The sequence below is a fragment of the Nannobrachium achirus genome (genome assembly GCF_963921795.1).
Source record: "Nannobrachium achirus genome assembly, chromosome: 3".
NCBI lineage: Eukaryota > Metazoa > Chordata > Actinopteri > Myctophiformes > Myctophidae > Nannobrachium > Nannobrachium achirus.
In genome coordinates, this window is record NC_137812.1 from 65,479,920 (window position 1) to 65,498,532 (window position 18,613).

The following is an 18,613-nucleotide window of genomic DNA, read 5'->3' on the forward strand; positions in this document are numbered from 1 at the left end:
GCACAGGATTAGAGTGGTGTCCCTCGTACGCCGATCCATCCTATTTCCAGCTGCCCGTCTTAAAGCTGATTTATGCTCCTGCGACAAAGTGTCATGCGAATTGTCGCTCGAACTAGGGCATTCACCAAATATTCGAATATCAAATTCACTATTCGACGTTGTTCACCGAAGTCGAATATTCGCTTTTTTTTTTATTGTTTTCTCTTTAAAAAATATATACTTTGTAAAACTTGGCTAGATAGGAAGTCATAAGAATGAGTTGTCAATGCCCCTGGTGGATGAATTATTGAATTTGTCAATGCTCTATACCAGGGGTTCTCAAACCTTTTTAGGCCGTGACCCCCAAAATAAACATATTTGAACTGGGGACCCCCACCCTGACAAGCACTTGAAATTGTAGGTATTACATTTAATGTGACTCGGTTCCACAGATAAATATTGTGAAAATAGCAGATCTACATGCTTGTGAGCACGTAGATCTGCTATTTTCACAATGTTCGCCTCTTGCTTACTTAATATTTGACAGTTTGGCCAGTCCTGTCGAATATGCGACTATTCGAATACTTTGAGGTCGAATAATTCGAATACTAAAAATCTCTATTCGTGAATGCCCAAGCTCGAACCCAAATGATGTATTTTCAACTGCAAGTGCAATAAGATTATTATTTTTTCTCTCGCTGAAGCATAAATTGGGCATTAGGTTTGAAATGGGCTTCGTAGTGCGTCACTGAAATCATTTCCCCAGCTGCCACATCGCTGTTGGTTGGCTTGGTTCAACTATTTTATGGGTTGGCAGGGGCTCAGCAGGTAGAGCAGCCGTGGTTAAGATCGTTGGCATAGTGTCGGAGTGGAGTGTACTTGAGCTGGACACTTAAACCCTAACTGCTCCCGAAGTGCAGTTTGGTGCCTTGCATGGTTGCCTCCGCTGTCCATGTGTGAATGGCTGAATGTTGTGTACATTATAAACCACTTTCGGATAAGCAATGGAAATGTTTAATTTTATTCAGTTGAATTGCACGTGGTCCTCATTAGGGCTGTCAAAATTGGCCAAAAAAAAGTAATTTGAATATTCGTTCTAAACAAACCAACCCATTAAAACCCATTATAAGCCACTTTCTCCTAGCTCGAGTCATCCAAGATTGGAATAGTTTATTTGTCACATGCTCATACATATACTGTAGGGTATGTGCAGTGTAATGATGTTGTGGCAGACTTTGCCAGACTAAGCTAACAATGTTCAATAATACAAGGTACTGAAAGTTATAATACATGTAAGGTACTAAGAAACGGCATGAATCCTCCGACATTGATGTCTACGGAATTTCATCTTCCCTTGGTTACTGATGCAGGATATTTATCTAGTATGGTTCAGCCAAAAATAAATAAATACAGAATATAGAAAAAAAGAATATATATAAATGGATGATTTAAATTGGTAACTTAAGATATAGTCAGAATATACTTTCATGCAGCAGAAGGATGACCAAAGTATATACATACATACAATGTGCAGATGGCAGTAAATACGCCTACACTACAGTTGGTGTGGTGAGATGTGCAAAGAGACATATAAAAGATTGTCAGAATAATTACATTTTTTTTAATCTGTTGGTGAGCGGGTAATTACAGGTTAAAAGACAGTAGGGCCCTTGTTCAGAGCTCTTGATGGCTTGAGGGGAGTCGGCGTAGGGCCGTAGGCGTTTGCCTGACTCTAGAGGAGGTGGGTGTTCTTCATAATCCTCCTCGCTCTGCTCAAGCACCTCCTTGAATACGAGGCCTGCAGTCCCCATCTGCGCTCGGATATTCTCTGAGACTTTGATTTTCCTCAGCTCTCTGAGGCGATGGTGGTCTCAGGTGCTGCCTGGCCTTCCTCACCACAGTGTTTGTGTGTATTACGTTTTTATATAGTTTTGACCTTTTCATTTTCGGTTTTGGACTTGAAGGTAACTGTATACTATCATGCCCAAATAGCTATTTAGCCAAAGGCTTTAGTCTACCAAGTTCAGCCTCGCTTTAAGAAAATAATAGCTGCGTGCACATGCATGATTAGCCAAGCCCGCCACAGTTACAACTCCATCCGAGGGGAAACACTGAGCTCACACGGTGTTGAATCATGACGCATTGTGAGCTTGTAAGACTGCTGTTTTTGAAGAAAAAAAAATACATTTTGAAAGATTGTCTATAGTATGTCTTGCCCAAAATGGGGACATCAGGTAAAAAGTGGGCAAGTCTCTGTGGGCTTTATACATATTTTAACCAATGATAAGTATTAACACAAGCTTCTGCCTTAATAACTGCAGTGGATCCATCGGAACGCGAGCGTTATTACCCAGATCCTGAAAAGTAACAGTTTTGGACATATATTTTCCCACCCGGCAGCGACAATACGATGCTCTCAAACAGTCCATTTTCTCTGTCCATGTTCTTTAGCCTGATCCCGAGCACATTTTAGATCGATAATAAACGACTGCCAGAGGGAATGGCCTGCATCGTGTACTGAGCCCTGTTCAACCTCCAGGACCCTGAGAAGTGTTCCAAGCCCTTGGTTGGCTTTGGAGGATCAATAAACCTGGTCTGTTAGATTAGCCTAATGATGTGTGTGCATCCCCACCTTAATCCATTTAGGCCTAGAATTATTGAACGCTTTAACCATTGAAAAATAGCAGATATAGAAGCTCACAGCGAGTGCCGCGCTGCGAGCTTGTATATCTGCTATTTTTGAAAAAGTGTGCAAATCTTTGAATATATGTATTTTTTAAAGCGAACGTTTGTCACTCAAATATTGCTTCTGGGTGGTCCCTGGAACTATATATTTTGGGATGGGGGTCCGACGGTCCGTTGCCAAATACATATCATTTTGGTGGTCCTTCACATGAAAAAATTCGAAACATGGGTTTTTCAAAAAACCTCAAGACACAATTCAAATTTTCACAATTTTTCAAAAATAGCAGATGTGAGCTCGTAAATCTGCTATTTTTCAACAGTTAAAGCATAAAATAATACGCAGTAATGCGTACACGGTCTAAACGGCTTAATCCTCTGTTTTCAAGTCAATGATGAGAGAGGCTGCCCTGGGAACCGCAATCACATTACTGATGCCTTTTGTGGGTCACACTCCATAACGAAAATCCAATCAAGACTCCATTGCGACTTTGTAAAGCATAATAATTATTGCCCCCCACATAGGCCTGTCACATGTATTAGATAATCGCCTGATCGCAATTATTTCAGCTATTGCACTCATTTTTCACAAGTCGTTTCCATTCATGATCTGTATAAAAACAACCTGATGAAATTGAGAGAAATATTTCTATATTTCCACGCTTGTCCACACTCTTTCAGACACTTTGAACCCGGAGCCCCTATTTTGTATAAAAAAAAGAATGGCACATCTCTAAATTCACAACACGTTACAGTGTGACGAGTGAGCGTGTAGATTGGATTTTTTTCTTCTTGTTTTTTGTTGTTTCTTTGTGTATTTCTGAAATAGGCTTTGTATATTTGAGTTATTTGTGATATCTGCGGCTGCCCTGTGTAAATTGTCTTTACAAAGCCTAAAGAAAAGAAATGTTCAATGCCACAAACCCAAATTATTAATTGCAGTTATTTGTATGATAATTAATGATTTATGATAATATCATGATCATAATCTTCTTATGCCCTACCACACACACACTGTGCCCTATTGTGCCTCCTTAACCTCTGCCTGCACGCATCAACAATGAGATTGACCAGCTGATGAACCAGATGCAGCAGATCGAGACCCAGCAGAGGAAGTTCAAAGCCTCCAGAGACAGCATCCTGTCAGAGATGAAGATGCTCAAGGAGAAGAGGCAGCAGTCTGAGAAGACATTCATGCCCAAGGTAATTGCTCGCTGACACGGACACGTCTTTTCTGGGGCCAATCAGACGGGTTAACCCGCTATGAGCGCAAGCTACCAAACCACAGGTTCTACTGTGGGGCGCCATAGCTCAGGGGTAGAGAAACCGTTATTAGAGCACGAAGGGTTCCCAGTTCGAATCCGGCTCCCCTGAGTTAATGTCGAAGTGTCCTTGAGCAAGACTCTGAACCCCTAATTGCCCCCGGTGAGTAGGTTGGTGCCTTGAATGGTTTCCTCCGCCACCGGTGTATGAATGTGTGTGCGAATGGGTGAATGTGCATGTGTGTGAATGGGTGAATGTAATGCACAATCTATGTAAAGCGCCTTGGATAAAAGCACTATATAAATGCACCATTTACCATTTACTGTGCGCAGGCTGGGCAATGTGGACAAAAAATATTGTCACAATATTTATAATCAATCACCTCTAGCAATAGTATATTAATACTTTATTGACCGGGATCAATCACCTCTAGCAATAGTATATTAATACTTTATTGACCGGGATCAATCACCTCTAGCAATAGTATATTAATACTTTATTGACCGGGATCAATCACCTCTAGCAATAGTATATTAATACTTTATTGACCGGGATCAATCACCTCTAGCAATAGTATATTAATACTTTATTGACCGGGATCAATCACCTCTAGCAATAGTATATTAATACTTTATTGACCGGGATCAATCACCTCTAGCAATAGTATATTAATACTTTATTGACCGGGATCAATCACCTCTAGCAATAGTATATTAATACTTTATTGACCGGGATCAATCACCTCTAGCAATAGTATATTAATACTTTATTGACCGGGATCAATCACCTCTAGCAATAGTATATTAATACTTTATTGACCGGGATCAATCACCTCTAGCAATAGTATATTAATACTTTATTGACCGGGATCAATCACCTCTAGCAATAGTATATTAATACTTTATTGACCGGGATCAATCACCTCTAGCAATAGTATATTAATACTTTATTGACCGGGATCAATCACCTCTAGCAATAGTATATTAATACTTTATTGACCGGGATCAATCACCTCTAGCAATAGTATATTAATACTTTATTGACCGGGATCAATCACCTCTAGCAATAGTATATTAATACTTTATTGACCGGGATCAATCACCTCTAGCAATAGTATATTAATACTTTATTGACCGGGATCAATCACCTCTAGCAATAGTATATTAATACTTTATTGACCGGGATCAATCACCTCTAGCAATAGTATATTAATACTTTATTGACCGGGATCAATCACCTCTAGCAATAGTATATTAATACTTTATTGACCGGGATCAATCACCTCTAGCAATAGTATATTAATACTTTATTGACCGGGATCAATCACCTCTAGCAATAGTATATTAATACTTTATTGACCGGGATCAATCACCTCTAGCAATAGTATATTAATACTTTATTGACCGGGATCAATCACCTCTAGCAATAGTATATTAATACTTTATTGACCGGGATCAATCACCTCTAGCAATAGTATATTAATACTTTATTGACCGGGATCAATCACCTCTAGCAATAGTATATTAATACTTTATTGACCGGGATCAATCACCTCTAGCAATAGTATATTAATACTTTATTGACCGGGATCAATCACCTCTAGCAATAGTATATTAATACTTTATTGACCGGGATCAATCACCTCTAGCAATAGTATATTAATACTTTATTGACCGGGATCAATCACCTCTAGCAATAGTATATTAATACTTTATTGACCGGGATCAATCACCTCTAGCAATAGTATATTAATACTTTATTGACCGGGATCAATCACCTCTAGCAATAGTATATTAATACTTTATTGACCGGGATCAATCACCTCTAGCAATAGTATATTAATACTTTATTGACCGGGATCAATCACCTCTAGCAATAGTATATTAATACTTTATTGACCGGGGATCCCCCAGGGTTCTAATGCCAAGGTTCACAACTTCTTTCCCTCCGCACCAAATCTCTTTGCAGAAAATAGCTGTTATCGTAAGTATATAAGTTCACCACTTGTGAGCTTATTGTCTCCACCAGCCGAAGGCTGAGGGAGAGTATGTTTTCCCCTCCGTCCGTGTGTCCGTGCGTGCGTCCGTGCGTGCGTCCGTGCGTCCTCGCAGTTTGTGAGCGCCAAATCTCAGTCGCCGTTGGCCCGGTCGCTGCCAAAGTGAGCACACACTATTCCCTGGATGCCAATCTAGAACCTCTGCCCTAAATTTTTCAAATGGGCCTTTTCTAGCGCCAACTAGTGGCCGATGTTTGCTAAACACATTTCTGTGCACTACTCTTACAGATTTTGTCCAAAAATCCTACAAATCGGTAGGCAATATCTCGACAGTCATGTGATCGACACGGATCTGTCCGATTTTGCATATTCCATCCTGATTGGCTAAGATTGGCTTCCAAAGTTTGTGGGATTGAGCCGTTTTGAACAAAATGCCTCAAATCACAAACGCAAAGTGCAATTATCATGAAATCGCGCACACACGTTCCCACAAGGCCGAGGAAGAAATGCCACTTAATTTTTTTTTTATCAGCCTCATGGTGGCGCTATAACAGCCCGATTTGTGGTTTTACCTATAACTCCACCGATCAGTTTCAAACTTTGTAAGCGCACTCCCTAGAGGCTAAGGATAAACCTTTGCCCTGCATTTTTCACATCAGCCTTTTATAGCGCCACCTTTGGGCCGACTTATGTAAAACACATTTTTGGATATTACTCCTTGAGATTGTATCCAAAAATCATGCAAATCGGTACACAGTATCTCTATAGTCATGTGATCAAGTCCGATCCGTCTGATATTTCACATTCCATCCTGATTGGCTAATATTAGCTTCCAAAGTTTGCAGGACTGCTCCGTTTTTGAACAAAATGCCTCAAATCATCAACGCAGCTTGCGATTACCGTGACATTTGCCACACATATTCCCACTAGGTCAAGGAACAAATGCTACCTTTTTAACATTGTCCTGTTATAGCGCCACCAGCAGGTAGACTTTAGCAAAACACATTTTTGGAACACAATGCTTGAAATCATGCATGCAGCGTCCGATTGCCATGAAAGATCTAAGGTGAAGAACATATGCCACCCTTTTTACATTGGCCTATTATACAGTAGCACCACCAGGACGCACGGCCTGGTGGAGACCTGTGCTCGGAAGAGCACTGCTTCTAGTTATAGAACTATTTTTTGCCTAATGTTCGCACCCTGTTCACCTCTGCTGTCTGTGTCCTCCTAGCAACGCAGTCTGCAGAGTCTGGAGGCCAGCCTGCATGCCATGGAGTCCACCAGGGAGTCACTGAAGGCTGAGCTGGGGACGGACCTCCTGTCCCAGCTCAGCCTGGAGGACCAGAGGCGCGTCGACGACCTCAACGACGAAATCCGTCAGCTCCAGCAGGTACGGATGGCCAGGGAGGGCACCTGCTGCACGCTGCCGAAAGGTTTCCCTTTAAATTACCCGTAATTGCTGGACTATAAGCCGCACCTGAATATAAGCCGCACCAGCTAAATTTAGGAAAAAAAAAAAATGTTTACATGTATAAGCCGCACCTGACTATAAGCCGCACCAGCTAAATTTAGGGAAAAAATAAATGTTTACATGTATAAGCCGCACCTGAATATAAGCCGCACCAGCTAAATTTAGGGAAAAAAATAAATGTTTACATGTATAAGCCGCACCTGAATACAAGCCGCACCAGCTAAATTTAGGGAAAAAAAAAAAATGTTTACATGTATAAGCCGCACCTGAATATAAGCCGCACCAGCTAAATTTAGGGAAAAAAATAAATGTTTACATGTATAAGCCGCACCTGAATATAAGCCGCAGGTGTCTCCTGCTTCCTGCTAGAGCGCACCTGGTGGCCGTTAGCTGTATAAATCTATATAAATCCTTGTTAAAGTCCATTATAAAACGAACTAACTGGCCGTTAGCTGTAAAAATCTATATAAATCCTTGTTAAAGTCCATTATAAAACGAACTAACTGGCCGTTAGCTGTATAAATCTATATAAATCCTTGTTAAAGTCCATTATAAAACGAACTAACTGGCCGTTAGCTGTATAAATCTATATAAATCCTTGTTAAAGTCCATTATAAAACGAACTAACTGGCCGTTAGCTGTAAAAATCTTTATATAAGCCGCACCGTTGTATAAGCCGCAGGGTTCAAAACATGGGAAAAAAGCTGCGGCTTATAGCCCGGCAATTACGGTAGGCCTGTGGTCCTGGACTATTAGTGGAATCTGTTTGGCTGAACATTGCCTAATTATAGTTGACTGCCAGTCGACTGAGAGATTGGCAGTCAAATCGGTCTGATTGCATAACATGTAAAAAAAATGAATGCAATCGAGGATAATTCCATTTTGGCTTTTTCAAACTATGTTTTAATTAATATCTCTGACCGATTTGTAGTCGACTAAAGACTCCCTTGATCGACCAATTGAGTTCAGGCCTAGTGTAAATGGTGCATATAAGGTTGAGCAATTATATAGTTTCTCATGCTTACCAGGTAATACAAAATAAGAAAAAAAAAGGAACTGTGGAAATAAAGGGTTTTTGGGAGCCTTAATGCAACTGTCACAGGCTGGATATCTAACTTATCACTAAACGAATGAACCGCATTTCAAAATACATCTAGCAAATAAAGTACAGTACCTGTTTTACTTTCTGGTCCTTGTAGCCAGGAAGCAACTCAAAGGCAGGGACGGGGCAGGTCTATGGGTCTTTCTATAACTTCCATAATCCATAATGGTCAACTAGCAATGTTCTCTGGGTCCCTCCAACTTTCTTTGCGGTGGCTGCACTCAACTGGCATCTCAGTGGGCCCTCTGCAGGCCTAGCTAACATAATGCAACAGCCTACCCTCACCCTGACTTGCAGCCGTTCATGTCTGCTGCTGCTGCAGAGCTGGCATGCAGATGTCATGGTGGCCAACTTCCACCTACGCCATCTATTCGCTTTCATGACACATCTTCTCACTTGGACTTTCATGTTTTGAATTGAATAATGTCCATTCGTTGTGACATCTGCCTGGCTGCAAGTTCCCCCAGCATACAGTAAAGGTTGTGTCAGAGTGTGTCTGGTTTGTTATGGTAAAGCGAGAATGGGTGAGCCAGACATGGGTCAAAAAGATTTGGGTAATAATTCAGACTATGACTTGTATATCTGCATCGACCAGGAATGTGGTAAGATTACTACATCAGGATAACTTGGTTTGTGCAAGTTAACCCATTTACGGCTCCAACCTGAGAATCCTGAGAAAAAGCCATTGGTCCAGGCTGCCCCTGCCTGGACCCAGAGAAACCAGAGAATAGGCTCTATGCATATACGCCATTTTGTTCTACATCCGGGTGTCGTTTCCACTTCATTGTTACCAATGATACTAATGAAGGGTCTGTTCCATTCTGGTCAAACAGATATTGTGCATGCTACACCAGTGGGTCTCAAAGTGTCATTGAGTGGGTTCCAAATGTCCCCATACAGGTGTGTAACTCTGACAGTACAAATGGAGGCAAATGGACCTGCAAGATTCCATTTGTTGATTCCATTTGTACAGAGTTATGGGGGTCCTTGAAATTAAAGAACCACTGTACAATAAATCAAACAGACCCTTCATTAGTATCATCAGTAACACCTGTGAAGGAAGTCGAAAGACACCCGGAAGTAGAACAAAATGGCGTATATGCATAGAGCCTATTCAATTTGATTTCATATATATAAAAACATTAACAATCCCAAATCGATCGCCGCTCCGGGTTTACTAAGTAACCTAGAGGTAGTTCTTCTGTTCTGGGCCGTTTGTTTGCTTACTTTGTAAACACTGCTGAGGTGTTTTTTTTTGCGCGAACGACGTGCGCACACGTCATGCACGATCCGTGCACCATCGTGGACTACCGACACGCGTGCATTCCGCGCAACCACATTAACACATTCCCCGCCATTTAACAATACCTTCGTACTCTATGGTGCCACTGGTCTCCATAGACTTCCATGTAATTCATAGTGCACGGATCATGCACACCCATGCCTAGATAATGCACCATGTGTGTCCACATTGCTCACAGCTTTCAAACAAAAAAATCCGAATGGAAATCCGTTCAGGCATTCATGAGATACAAGCCATTATGTTTTCCTAAAATGTAAACAATGATGGCTGCCATGTTTGATAGATGGGGTTGCTATGGGGGTTAAACATGCAATTTCGCGATTTCTATCATGCCTACTACATTTTTTGGGGTCCAAAAAAAAATTTGAAAAATTTTTATTTTTTATTTTTATTTTTTATTTTTTTTCAAAATGGCGGAAATTCTCGGGACTATCGGGCCTGGCAGGGAAAGACATTGAAAAAATCTCGGGACTATCGGGCCTGGCATGCAATGAGTTAAATTGACGAAAATGGCGTCCAACCCTTAAAGTCGTGGCAGTAAATGAGTTAGAAAAGTACTGTATTTTAAGTCTCAACCATATTCTTTTTGAAAGGGTGCTAATGTGTTTGTATGTATGTGTATTTGTGCGTGTGTGTGTGACCACAGGACAACAGGCAGCTTTTGAACGAGAGGATTAAGATGGAGGGCATCATGACCAGGGTGGAGACGTACCTCAACGAGAACCTACGGAAACGCCTCGACCAAGTTGAACTGGTACACACAGAGTATTATGTCAATGTGACATTGTTCAGCTTCTGACTCTGATTGAATAACCTAATTATCTTTGCTCCAGAGCAAAAGGACTACAATGTGTCATACTTATCCAAGTCATGCTGCCATTTGAACATTAATACCAGGTCAGGTACCATCATGCTGATGGACTCAGTAATAGTGAAGTCACATTGACATTTCAATATATCGTTGTTGTCGGGTGGAAACCTCGTATCTCCAAGTTTCAAATTTGTACTTCCTTTCGCAAAGTAAAGCCCTGCTTCATCATACAAGGCCGTCACACAAAAGTAGTGAAAACGGCAGATCTACAAGCACACAACGCCTCGCGCTGCGAGGCGTTGTGTGCTTGTAGATCGGCTGTTTTCACCAGTTTGAATCATTTTTAAAATGCAAAATGCAAAACAAACGGTTTTGGACATACAAGGTTTTCACCCGACAACGACGATATAATACTCATTATATTTCCACTGGTTTGATTGTAGTTCTGGGGAAAAAAAATTAAAACTATTCTTGATTTTCTATATAAAATTAGTCAAAATGGTGTCTCCACTATAACGGTAAAGAATTTGTTGTATATTTCGATACACTGATTCCCGTGCTGTGTGTTTTTTCCCCCTCTGTGCAGGAATTGAACGAGCTGCGAGAAACCGAGGGAGGCACGGTGCTCACAGCTACCACCTCTGAGTTGGACGGCATCAACAAGCGCGTCATAGACACGCTGGCGCGCTCAGAAGGTAAGCTGTACACACCTCCAATCTGTTTCTCAAAATCTGGTCTTTGGGATTGACTGTCCCTCACTCGTTATTTCAGGGTTCCCACGGTCATGAAATTCCTGGAAATATTTTGAAATTGGAAAAATATTTTTTCCAATACTGGAAAAGTTTGGGAATTGATCAAGGGTCCTGGAAGGTCCTGGAAAAAATAACTATGCATTGTCTTTCGTTATTGATTTTGTTAATACTGAAATGACAAATTAAACATTGGCCAAATTGTCAAATATTAGAGGCAGAAATTGTGAAAATAGCAGATCTACATGCTCACAACGCCTGGCGTTGCGAGGCGTTGTGAGCATGTAGATCTACTATTTTCACAATAAAACCGTGTAATACAAAATTCTTCAACTCTCTTCAAATATGATTATTTCGGGGGTCACGGCCTGAAAAGGTTGAGAACCACTGGCATACACTACCTGTCTTTGGGCACTGCGCATAGGAGTAAGGGACTCGTTATTGAGCTGAATTATTGTTATGTAGTCCTGGAAATCGGGTTAAATATTCTGGAAAAGTTTTGGAAATTAATTGGTAAAGATGTATGGGAACCCTGTTATTTGCAAATGATCAGATCGGATTTTTGTATTCAGACGTCGTCGACCTGTCTGCATTGGTTGCTATGGTAACTGTGTAACGAAATAGGCATGAGCAATTCTACATTTTTACTCTGCCGTGCGATGGTGCCGTACGATGGCGGCACGCTGTTTTGGTCGGTTTGATAGGCGTTTTGAGTTAGAGATTCAAACGCAAATCGCAAATGCATTTAGGGCTGTCACAATTATTACATAATCGTCTAATCGTGATTATTTGACATTATCGCAATTATTTTGTCATAATCGTCATAATCGTGAATGTTGAAAAATGTCCGAAATAGTGGAAATAGCAGATCTACAAGCTCACAACGCGTCGCATCGCGACGCGTTTTGAGCTTGTAGATCGGCTATTAACACTTTCAAAGTTATTTTTTAAGTAGTAAGTTGTCAAATATGTCAGTAATTTCTTTGTATATTTAGGTTATGTGTCATATCTACCATGTACAACTTCAAAGCCTAAAAGCCAAACAGAAATGTAATTATCAACGACAAAAACACAATTAAATCGTTAATCGCCAATTATTTGAGTGACAATTAATCGTCATGTAAAATGTCATATCGTGACAGCCCTAAATGCATTTGAAACTGGAGGAGGTCCTTGAAATAAAAAGGTTGAGAATCACTCAATCCACTGAGTGGTTATGTGACTCAAACACAACGCGGTTTCCCAGAAAGGACCAGTCGGTTTAAAATAGAAACCATTTGAGTGGTTATTTATTCACACTCGTTATCTTGTTCCAGACCTATTCATAACTTGTTCTCATCTCCACAAGTAGCACTTTTTGCTTTTGTTGCAATGCATCACATAAGTCATTTCTTTCTCAGATATTACGGTTTGATTTAACAATCTTACCTGTGAAAGTAGAAATATTGACGGTACACTCATAAAAGGAGCTGTCCTTTCAGAAGTAACAATGAACATTATTATTTTGCATGTCACAGTAAAAATAGGTGAACATTCAGCTAAAATAGCAAATCTACAATCTAAAAATGTGACATGTTTTAGAAATCAGAAATTATTCAGTTGTCTTATCAGGGTTTCCTGCAGGAAAAAAGTCTTGACCAGGGGGGAAGCATAGGCTCGCACACTTGCATCTGCTATTTGAAAATAGCTGATCTACAAGCTCACAGCATCACAGCTAAACCAAATGTTGGCAAGCTTGTTAAACATGCTACTTTACATTTAAGTACCAAGCGTTCTTATTTTGTTTTGAAGTCCACCGACCGGCTCTTATTTTGAAGCCTATCAAGCCGGTCAAGCACACACTGGTGACGTTAGGGCTTTTCGCTTTGGGTCTTGGCCGGGCGCTAAAGATTTCAAGACAGGCGCAGCGCCCGGCTTGTAAAGTGCTGCTGGAAACCCTGCTTATATTTAAAAGGTCATCTCGAAACAGCTTGGCATTTGCAAAACTGTGAAAGCTGTTTCCTGCCCTCATTCTCACAACAAACCCAAACATTTCCCCAGAACTGGACGTTTTGATTGACAAAACGGAAAGCGAGATCAAGGACCACCTGAGGAACATGGATCGCTTGAAGAACGTTGAGAAGGAACACAACGACAACATCAACCACGACACCAAGGAGCTGGAGAAGATGACCAACCGACAGGGCATGCTGCTCAAGAAGAAGGAGGAGTGCATGAAGAAGATCCGAGAGCTTGGCTCGCTGCCACAGGAAGCCTTTGAAAAGTACCAGACCCTGACACTTAAACAGGTACGGAGGATTCTTCAATGACGGTTGTTTTTATTAGCCTAATGAACCACCTGGCTTCCATTATTTGGGCATGTGATTCACTATAGCCAGACAACAGTTGTGATGTGAAACATGAGATTGTTGAGCGGCTATTTTCGAATAGCCCAAAGTATATAAAATGGGTATTAAGTAGCAGAGGTTGTGTGTGTGTGTGTGTGTGCGTGTGCGTGTGCGCTTAGTGATCACTAGTATTTTTGTATTATTAAATTGTTTTTATAGATTTTTTCGAACAACAACAGTACATACACACAGTACATCATAGGCAAGTATTGTTTTAACCGCTTTCCGAGAGGGAGAAGAATGGAACGAGCCAATGGGAGACATTAAGATGTGATCAACAGCATGTTGATACTCAACATGCTGTTGATCACATATTGCTGTGGAAACGGCAGCTCGGTGCTTGGGTGTGGAGTCTGTGGACAGAATCCTAAGCTGACTTTAGGATTCTTTTGTAACTGCAAGTTACAAGTCGTAACTGCAAGTTGCAAGTCGTAAATGCACGATTTGCAAGCTCACAACGTATTGAAGATTGCGACAAACAGGGATGCCAGGATTGATGTGGTTAAGAGCAAAATGGCCGGCCTATGAATAATATGATCTACGTTGTTCCCTAATTCTATGTATCCCATCTACACGCCATATATAATCTTGTCTTATCTCTGACTGCCTCCACACATGGATCCACCTTCGCTCACACTCTCTCCACGCGCGCACACACACACACACACACACACACACACACACACACACACACACACAATAACTCCCCCGTAAAGTGGGCAGTCACATCCCACCCACTCAGCAGTGACTCAGGCATTACTTGGAGCTCTTATCTCTGATCTCTCATCCAGCTGCCTCCTCTGGGAGTCACTGACTTGCCGGGTGTGTTGAGTGGAGTAACTGTGTGCGTGTGCCTCCTGCTCTCCTCGACCAGGCTGGGTGTGTTGAGTGGAGTAACTGTGTGCGTGTGCCTCCTGCTCTCCTCGACCAGGCTGGGTGTGTTGAGTGGAGTAACTGTGTGCGTGTGCCTCCTGCTCTCCTCGACCAGGCTGGGTGTGTTGAGTGGAGTAACTGTGTGCGTGTGCCTCCTGCTCTCCTCGACCAGGCTGGGTGTGTTGAGTGGAGTAACTGTGTGCGTGTGCCTCCTGCTCTCCTCGACCAGGCTGGGTGTGTTGAGTGGAGTAACTGTGTGCGTGTGCCTCCTGCTCTCCTCGACCAGGCTGGGTGTGTTGAGTGGAGTAACTGTGTGCGTGTGCCTCCTGCTCTCCTCGACCAGGCTGAAAATAACCTCACGCCATCTCATAAACACTCCACATAGTTAATCTTTCTCCCTGCAGGACGCTGCTTTTATAGGGTACCGGGTTAGTGCCGCTGATTGCATAAGTGGACGAGAGGCCAAAATATTGCGGATACTTTTCTTTCCATCATTAGAGTCGGGAGTCGCTGTTGACGTCCAAGTGTTTAGATCCAAATCAATTCTTGTTCAGCAAAGATCATGTCATTTGGACATATGAGTTGAAAGTGTACTTTATAGTTCTTTTGACTGAAATGCCACATTGCCTTTTAATAAGGATGACTTTTGTGTTTGAATGTATTAGTCTCAAAATGTGCTTCTTTGTATGTATATCTATGCAATGAAATGATTGTATAGATAAATGAGGCGCCCTGTGTATTTGCAAGGCACAGGGTGCTGGATAGAACTGCTACCATTCCATCTTACAGTTTACAGTTTAGGCATTTAGCAGACGCTTTTAATCCAAAGCGACTTACAATAAGCAAATAAACAGAACAATAATAAAAACCTAAAAACAAATGCTAACTAGCTTCATGTATGGTCATTGATTTGTCCAGTAGTGCTAAGGGTTTAGGTGGACTTTATGCTCATTATATATATTTAATGTTTACATTGGTACAGTTTGAACAGTTTGAAGGAATTGTAAAATCATCATGGCTGCCATCAAGGCCAAGTAGACAACTAACCAAAAGATAATTGGTGTACCTATGATCTATGCAGAATTCAGATGGAATCTAGTATTAAGAGGCATTAAATATCCAACCAGCATCTTTTACCCCTCTTGACCCTGCTTCTTTGTCTTTATTCAGGACTGTGCCATCAATTTGATTAATTCATGTTTACTGTTGTGTTTTGCCATCCATCCAGTTGTTCCGCAAGTTGGAGCAGTGTAATACGGAGCTGAAGAAGTACAGCCATGTGAACAAGAAGGCCCTGGACCAGTTTGTCAACTTCTCGGAGCAGAAGGAGAAACTCATCAAGCGTCAGGATGAGCTGGACCGCGGCCACAAGTCTATCATGGAGCTGATGAACGTCCTGGAGCTGCGCAAGTACGAGGCCATCCAGCTCACCTTCAAACAGGTAAGCGGAGAGTGCCACGTAATCTCCACCTCCTGACTCAGACCCTGTGTAGCATATCGTCGTTGTCGGGTGAAAACCTTGTATGTCCAAAACCATTCGTTTTGCATTTATCATTTTGAAAATGATTTAAACTAGTGAAAACAGCCGATCTACAAGCACACAACGCCTCGTTAGATCTGCTGTTTTCACTACCTTTGTGCGACGGCCTTGTATGATGAAGCATGGCTTTACCTTGCGAAAAAACATACAAATTTGAAACTTGGAGATACAAGGTTTCTGCCCGACAGTGACGATATCTGTCCTCATCTCTGCCCTCAGCTTTCTTGTCTCCCAACAATCCTGTCTAAATAACGCATCCTCTTGGTTTCTATGCAAGCTACTCCATGGATAGAATTCCTTTTTATTTATTTATTTTTCTTGACATCTATTAAACTTGAAAGAGAAATGTCTAATATCTCCTGTTGCCAACGCAACAGGATACTTGTCGGATGCTTTGCTCTCTTTTCGTATTCTAATCTAAAGTTGTTCAATATCATGCATTTTTAGATCCACGCTATGTACAGTTTACAATGTAGGCATTTAGCAGACACTCTTAATCCAGAGCAACTGCAAGGACAGCACAAGGTGATGATGGATACATCAAATGCATAGAAATAGTCATCTAGAATCGTGGGTAAACCAAGAGCCTATCATCAGTCTAACAGTAGAATAACCCAAAAAATCTATAATCTGTACATTGAATCTATACATGCCAGGGGTTGACACTAAGGTCTCAGAGGCACTTGCCCATCGGGCAAGTACAGGTCATGTTCTACTTGCCCGAAGGTAATGCCCACTTGCCCGAAAAGTAAATTGTCCATTATAAAATGATAGGTACGATTTTAATTACCGCTCAATTTAACACTTATTTCTTTACTTTCTGGGGCTGTGCGATAAAATGTCATACCTCAATACCTCCAAATCCAAATACCAAATACTTTAGCTATGATTGAATATGTCTATGGTTTCACACTTGTTATTTTATATTTTTAAATGTAGCAACAGTAAAAACAGCACATTATAGGTAAATAGTGCTCTTATTTTACATTCCACAGACCAGAAGACACATCACACTGGCCACGTTCAGGTGTTTAGACAGATATCTTGTGTTGTGTTTATAGACATTTGTGTCCCCTCTCAAATGAGCCCTTGCCCTGTCGGGCAACCTGAAAGGCATCTTCACCTGCCCTGACGTTTTATTTACCTGCCGAGGGCAGGTGGGCAAGCCTTAGTGTCAATGCCTGCATGCTATGTAAATTACCATACAGTTTTATTGTAATAACTTTGTTCCTTCTCCCAGGTGTCTAAGAACTTCAGCGAGGTGTTCCAGAAGCTGGTTCCTGGGGGCAAAGCAACGTTGGTCATGAAGAAGGGCGACGCAGAGGGCAGCCAGTCCCAGGATGAGAGTGAAAGTGGTGCTGATGGAGAGAAGGGCTCAGGCTCCCAGAGCAGTGTTCCCTCTGTGGACCAGTTCACTGGAGTCGGCATCAGGGTAAGACTGTGTGTGTGTGTGTGTGTGTGTGTGTGTGTGTGTGTGTGTGTGCACGCGCGCGCATTAGGCCAATGGTTTTCAACCCTTTTCATATCAAGGTCCATTATTTATTCGGCATTTGAGCCACGGACCACTAGGGCTGTCACAATTATTACATAATCGTCAAATCACGATTATTTGACATAGTCGCGATTATTTTGTCATAATCGTTTACATGTTGAAAAACTTTCGTATATATTTTCAAACATTTTCAAAAATAGTGGAAATATCCGATCTACAAGCTCACAACGCATCGCGACGCGTTGTGAGCTTGTAGATCGGCTATTTCCACTATCAATGTTTCGTTTTTAAGTATGCAGTTGTCAAATATGTCAGTAATTTCTTTGTATATTTAGGTTATGTGTCATATCTGCAATGTGCAACTTCAAAGCCTACAAGCCAAACAGTAATGTAATTGTCAACGACAAAAACACAATTAAATCGTTAATCGCAATTATTTGAGTGACCTTGACCAATCGTCATGTAAAATGTCATAATCGTGACAGCCCTACGGACCACCATTTGATGAGATTTAGCCTCTCAGACCCAAAACTCCATGCTGTAGTGTTGTGGTGCCAATTGGAGAGTTGACAGACACACGTTGATCAAAATAACAATTCTTTTACATTCTCTAATTGTGTAGATTAAATAATGCAGATGTTTAACAACAATTGAACTCTTGAGAGCGTGAAATGGTTAACTCTCAAGAGTTAAAGATCTATAAGGGTCCATTTGGTTACCAACTTTCCATCATTTAGCTGTGGACCACCTGGAACCCCCTTAAGGACCACTGGTGGTCCCCGGACCACTGGTTGAAAACCACTGCACTAGGCGAAAGACATAAAAGTGCAGTAATGGCTAATGCTTTTGTTGATGTTTGTTTATTTGAATCAAATGAAAATGTGCTAAAGAAAAATGTCTTGTCGTGACTCGTGTTGAAACTTGCCTACGGTACATAGAAGTAACACCATGTAGAATATCAC

At 41.4% G+C, this 18,613-nt stretch overlaps 1 protein-coding gene across 3 annotated transcripts in view; it reads left to right on the forward strand.

Moving 5' to 3' along the window:
• smc3 (structural maintenance of chromosomes 3) overlaps positions 1-18,613 on the forward strand; it is a 48,876-nt gene that overhangs the window by 27,183 nt on the left and 3,080 nt on the right. For all 3 annotated transcript variants that reach the window (XM_080721517.1, XM_080721519.1, XM_080721518.1), the window contains exons 20-26: positions 3,711-3,864; positions 7,155-7,313; positions 10,446-10,553; positions 11,197-11,305; positions 13,400-13,647; positions 15,848-16,060; positions 17,400-17,591. In XM_080721517.1, the coding sequence (XP_080577643.1) occupies positions 3,711-3,864; positions 7,155-7,313; positions 10,446-10,553; positions 11,197-11,305; positions 13,400-13,647; positions 15,848-16,060; positions 17,400-17,591 (1,183 nt within the window). The remainder of the gene's footprint in view (positions 1-3,710; positions 3,865-7,154; positions 7,314-10,445; positions 10,554-11,196; positions 11,306-13,399; positions 13,648-15,847; positions 16,061-17,399; positions 17,592-18,613) is intronic.